Source organism: Alosa sapidissima, chromosome 3, assembly GCF_018492685.1.
Source record: "Alosa sapidissima isolate fAloSap1 chromosome 3, fAloSap1.pri, whole genome shotgun sequence".
In the NCBI taxonomy this organism is placed as follows: Eukaryota; Metazoa; Chordata; class Actinopteri; order Clupeiformes; family Clupeidae; genus Alosa; species Alosa sapidissima.
Window position 1 is genome coordinate 7558204 of NC_055959.1, and position 6000 is coordinate 7564203.

General features: G+C 43.7%; 1 protein-coding gene across 1 annotated transcript; it reads right to left on the reverse strand.

Annotated features, from left to right (window-relative positions):
• Positions 1-1362: 1362 nt before the first annotated feature.
• LOC121705573 (pentraxin-4) lies at positions 1363-5224 on the reverse strand. Its single transcript, XM_042086615.1, has 3 exons — positions 5051-5224; positions 2600-3449; positions 1363-2203 (listed from the first exon to the last, which is right to left on the reverse strand). The coding sequence occupies exons 1-3, from the start codon at positions 5177-5179 to the stop codon at positions 1563-1565; spliced, it is 1620 nt and encodes a 539-aa protein (XP_041942549.1). The 5' UTR covers positions 5180-5224; the 3' UTR covers positions 1363-1562.
• Between the last annotated feature and the right edge of the window lie 776 nt (positions 5225-6000).

Sequence of the window (6000 nt, forward strand, 5' to 3'; positions counted from 1 at the left end):
GAAATTCAGGACATTATCAGAGATTACTCTGCAAAAATGGCCCTAAAAATATAAGACAAATCTAAGCATATTTGTTCTTAAAACAAGCAAATTTGGCTGCCAGTGTGTTAAAGCGATGGTTCGGAGTAATGGTGCTTTCGGGTTGTGTCGTAAATCCGCCGCCCAAGTTGGAAAGTGTAAATTACCCAGCTTTCTTGCGGCATTTTGGGCAGGCACGCCCACTTTACCTCGGAGTACTTGAGGGTACCCCGAGGTGGACGTACGACCTTACAACAAACATGGCTGCGCCCATAGTTGAGATGAGATGACATGTATTTTTTTTGCATAATGTACTGTGTTGGTCATGTTAATGTTGATGTAATGCTCTTACACACTAGATTACATTGCTGCTTCAATCCGGTCACCAATTCATGCATTGCACGGTCTTGCTGTGCCTGCAATACAATGTAACAATTTGTTTTCAAGCCGTTTAGATAGAGGCTACATGTAGCACAAAACAATGACTAGCCTCCTGCTAATGCCCCTCGTGGCTCGAGAGAAATGTGTTCCTAAAGCCACTCATTCGTACATGTTGTACGGGTGGGTGTATGATGATTTACGAGACTAGGAAAGCAGCATAATTTCACCCTAGGGTCCTTTGCACCATGACCCCGAGCCAAACACCCTCCCAGAACCTGTTTTCCCTTGGTCGAACCCTGGTCGAGTAGCCCTGTCAGAAACTAATGACTTCTACAGTATGTTCTTTACTCATAAAACGAGGCATTGAAAAATTGGAAAAGTACACCAGGAGTTTATTTAAATAACACTTGCCTGATGGATGCTATTATCTGCTACTAAACCACTGCGTCGACGTTACTTCCGTGATTTGGGAAAAGCCCGTGAAAGTCCTGGCAGGAAGCATGCATAAGGATGTAGATCCAGGAATGCACTAATATTTTGTTCGTAGTACCAGTTTGCAACAATTATTAGTTAACACTAAGTTGTAAACACGGAAAAAATATATTAAAAACTGGATATCAAAAAACGTTGATGTAATCGCTTAAAGAACATACTGTAGAAGTTTCGTACCATTCAGGGCATTATTAGTGGGGTAATTTACGAGATAAAAGTTGGTTCCATTACGCCTGCAGAAACTCATTAGTTTCTGACAGCGCTACTCGACCAGGGTTCGACCCATAGGTTTGTCCAAGGGAAAACAGGTTCTGTTTGGCTCGGGTCATGGTGCAAAGGACCCTAGGGCGAAATTACTCCGAACCATGTCTTGTCTCTTTATACTAAAAACAATACCAACTAGATTTCTGATCTTAATATAAAATAATAATAATATAATAATAGTTATAATAATAACACTCCGTTAGAAAAGCAGTTTTTGCCGTGTACATGGAAATATGAATGAATGAATGAATTAATTAATTAATTAACTAATTAACTAATTAATTAATTAATGAAACATATTTGAAAAGTTAATGTAGGCCTTGAACCGAACACATTGAAAGCAGGACCATTGTATTAAAAACTAACTGACTTGAATGTTGAGCCTAGTTATTCTGTTAGTGTTAGTATCAGGGACAGTGCTCCAGACATTCACATGTGACTCGCTGTACGGATCCTCTCAGCTTGTCGACATCATCGAGACTGAGAAGCACTCCTCTAGGAAGCCCTTTCCCTGTAGAAATCCAGGAGATCTCCCCTGGGCTCAGGACCCGTGGCCACATGGTAAAACCAGCCAGCCGACCCACAAAGGCCTCCGCCTGGTCAAAGTTTCCGCCCATAGAGTCCTGCTCTTGGCCCAAGACCAGAGTACCTCCTGGCGGAATCTCATAGCCGTTCTGGAACCTGGAGCCCGTGGAGATGAGGCGGCGGTCGATGTAATGCCAGAAACGGCCCTCGATGGAGGACCAGATGACACACAGGTGATGCCACTGGTTGTCCAGGATGGTCTGCACTGGTAGCTCCCGGTATGCAGGATCCCCAATCACGAAATCCACACTGCCCGCAGAGCTTGTGTTGCGACCATAGAGGACCAGCATGTTGTCATTGTCCGCGGTGGCATAAGAGAAGAGCGTTCCCATGTACCTGGACTCAACTCTCACCCAGGTGCAGATGGTCAGCTCGTAAATACTGGTAGTGAAGCCCTTGAAGAATGTGGCATAGTTCTCAGTGGAAGCAGAGGGAAACAGTAGCATGGAATTCACATTGCATACTGTAAATAAAATCAAACAGAGGAGTTAACTCATGACTAAAATGAGCTGCATTAAAAATTGGAATCAGTACTGAAAATGTACTCATGATGTGTTGCAAAACTCAAGATCAGATGCAATTTTTTCCCAAGATGTTGTAATTAAAAATTATTTTAAATAATTGTTAAAAAAACAAACACAGAGATTGTTTTAGTTTCCAGTGTGTTTCAGAGAGTTTTGTTTCCCTTTTTGAGACAATACAAACATGGCAACTGCAAACCAATGACATTTGACCTATAGAATGACAATTATAAGCATGTTTGTGATTTTATCTATTCTAAAATATGATTCAATATTATTCTTTCTACTTTGTCCATTTTAATGGGAAAGTGTATGGCTGTCTTGGAGAATATACATACTTGTGGCTCGTGGCCTTGGAGTGTGATGAGGAATCTTGTGTCTTAATGGCAACTGCAGAATGTTCTGGATGGGGAGCTCCTCTCCCTCTGTGTCCTCCTTTTCCCCTGGCTCTGTGGGCAACAATCGAGGTTCCTCCAGGAAGTCTGTATGCCTGGACCCCTGCACCCTGTTCCTCAGCCTCCTCCTGTCCCCGGCTTTCCTGCTCCTCTGCGTGGGCCTGGGAGCCGGGGGACTGTGGTTTCTCATCTTCCCCTGTTTAGGGGCTTTGGCTTGGGGTTTGGTGTTCCGCTCAGCTGTCAGAGTGGAGCCCTGAGGGGTCTGGTTGGAGATGGGTGGTTCTCTGGGGGCGGCTACGCTTCTCGTGGAGAGGGGGCCTGGCTGTGCTACTACGGCTCGTTCCCTCATGCGTTCCTCCAGCCGTGTCATCTGGGCCTGCTGCTCTCTAAACAGCCCCTGCAGGCCCCGGATCCCGTCTCGAACCTCCTCCTGGTGGGCCTTGATCGAGTCGATGTGGGTCATGTGCTCCTGGAGATCGTCCGTGAGGTTGGACAGGGCGTCCCTCTGCTCCTGCACCTGCCTCTGGGAGGCCCTGTTGTTGTCCCGCAGGGACCTCTCCAGACCGGTTATCCGCAGGTCCAGCCTTTTGGTCTTCTTCTGCAACTTCTTGGTCCAGGCCCTCAGCAAGCTCAGGTCTGCGTCGGTGGTGGCCTTGAAGGCCTTCAGCTCTCTGGACAGGCCTTCGTATCGCCTCGTCAGTATCTGGAAGCGCGTGTCTATGCTTTGGGAAACATTGACATTTTCTGCAATGTTTTGAAGATGGTTTAGTGTCCTCTCCTGAAATGTTCTGAACTTTAGAGTAATCGGAAAAAGGAGTCAGTCAGGGTTTTATTAGCACATAACAATGGAATATAGTGAGCAGACAAGGGCGGTTGTGCCAACAGTTCTCTACAAGATCTTTCTGTACTGTTTTATCCTAAGCGTGATTCCAAAAAGTTGGGATGCTGTGTAAAATGTAAATAAATACATAATGTGATGATCTGCAAATCACATAAGCCCATATCTATTTGCAGAGAGGTTAGGTTAAGTTCATTGGCAACATGATTGGATTCAAAAAGAGCATCCCAAAGAGTCTTTCAGAAGTCAAGATGCAAAGGTATTTATCACTCTGTGAAAAACTATGTGAGCAACAACTTAAGAATAAGGCTCCTCAATGTGAAATTGCAAAGAATTTGGGGATTTGATCATCAATACCAGCAGTTCCCAAACTTTTTCCTGCGTACTACCACTTACATCCTGACTCGGCTCGCGTACCCCCACCATCCGACACATAAACATGTAACACATTCTATTAACGCATTCCAGGCATCATGTTTAATTAGCCACCCTACATGATAACAAATAACAAAATCAAAATGTGCAACTGGTCTATGATCTCTCACACTAAAAAAACAGGATGGAGAACAACATTATGAAACACAAAGAACAAAGAGAAGGCTTAAGATTTCAAAAATATATATTTTTAACACCTTTCCAACATTGCCCTTTTCATCTCGCGTACCCCCAAATGGAAGCTTGCGTACCACCGGTGGTACACGTACCAGTTTGGGAATCCCTGATCTATTATCATTAAAATATCCAGAGTATCCAAAGAAATCTCTGTACAAAAAGCAGGGTGGAAAATTAATATTGGATGGCCGTGATCTTCAGGGCCTTAGAGGGCATTGCATTACTGTAAAACCAGACTTGACGCTGTAAATCATTCAATAGGCTCAGGAATGGGCTCAGTAGTTTGATGCTGCATAAGCTCAGTTTGATGCTCCATCCTCAAATGCTAATCATATTTAAACACTACAGATATGTGCCATCTTATCTGGGCCAAGCATATGGGCGAAGTGGAAAACTGTCCTGTGGTTAGACCACTTAGAATTTAAATTATTTGCATCCTCAGGGCTAAAGAGAAGGGTTGTTCTTGTTATGTGGTATCAGGTAGACAGTGCAAAACTGCATTCTGTACATATTACAAGACCCTGGATTGTAGACCAGCTACTGTTACGGGCAAGAATGGGACAACATATCATATCAGTTTCAAAGCAATGTGTATAGACTGTTGAGGGGAATAAAAGGTTATGCAACACAGTGATCAACATGCCCGTCTTAACTCTGGAAATGTGTTGCTGGCATCAAATTCAAAATGTCGGTAACATATAAAAATGTTTTCCAAAAAACAATAACATTTCTCTGTTATAACAGTTAATATATTGTCTTTACACTATCAATTCAATTCAATCAGATATAGGGTTTACATGCTATGCAAATCATAGCATTCAGTTTTTATTTACATTTCACGCACTGACCCAGTTTTTTTGGAAACAGAGTGGTGTGGTGGTTTATTCAGCTTGCAGAAATGTTACACAAGAGTGCTATATGTGAACATAAGAATTTGCCCAAACCTGTGCATCCAGCTGTCGCAGCCTCTGTGACAAAAGTTTGTCGGATTGTCGTGTTCCTTGCCCCCAAGTGAGATCAATCAGGAGCAAGCCTATAAGGATCAGGCCACAACTAGCCCTGCTGCAGTCCATATCGGTAACAACACTGGTAGAGTCTGTTCTGCAAGTGGATTTTCATCTGAGGACCACGTTTAGTGTGTTTTGTGTTTTTTGTGTGTTTTTTTGTGTGAGGCTCAAGAGTGAGAGATGGCCCTCCCTTTGTCATAGTTTCCGAGCCCAGACTCCTCCGTGCTCGAGGCTCAGCTGTTGCCAACAGGGACGGCAAGCTGGCGAACAGAATGATGACTTTAGCAGAGCTCATCTTAATTTGCGCACAAGCAGAGCAGACACACACTGACACACATTTAAAAAGACACTCACTGTACATCTTCACGTGGCTGTATGACATAGACCGCAAGAGAATGAAATGTTCATGAAGTGTACATTTGCATGTAAAAAAAGGACTAAAGACCTGTAAGACTTAGGGCTCTATCTTGCGTCCCAGCGCAATTGACTTTGTATACTCGCGTCTTTCCTATTTTGCAGTCAGCACATATTGGAATTTTCCCTCCACAGGTACATGCCTGTAAATTAGGGAATTCGATTGCGCCAACGGGGGCAGTTCAGCAAAAAGACGGGGCGTGTTCCGGCGCAAACGTTCACTGTTGATATTTTGCAGTTTCAGAAAACAATTCCGCCACAGACCAGAGGGGTATTCCAGAAAGCAGGTTTACTGGCTTAACTGGGTATGTTAACACAGAGTTAGCGGTAAACCTGGGATTTCAGTTCCAGAACGCTCAAATATGATCAGGCTATGTAAGTAACTATGGTAACATAGGCTCTGAACTGAACTGGGTATGTAAACCCAGAGTAAACGGTAAACCTGGGATTTCAGTTCCAGAAAGCTCAAAAAT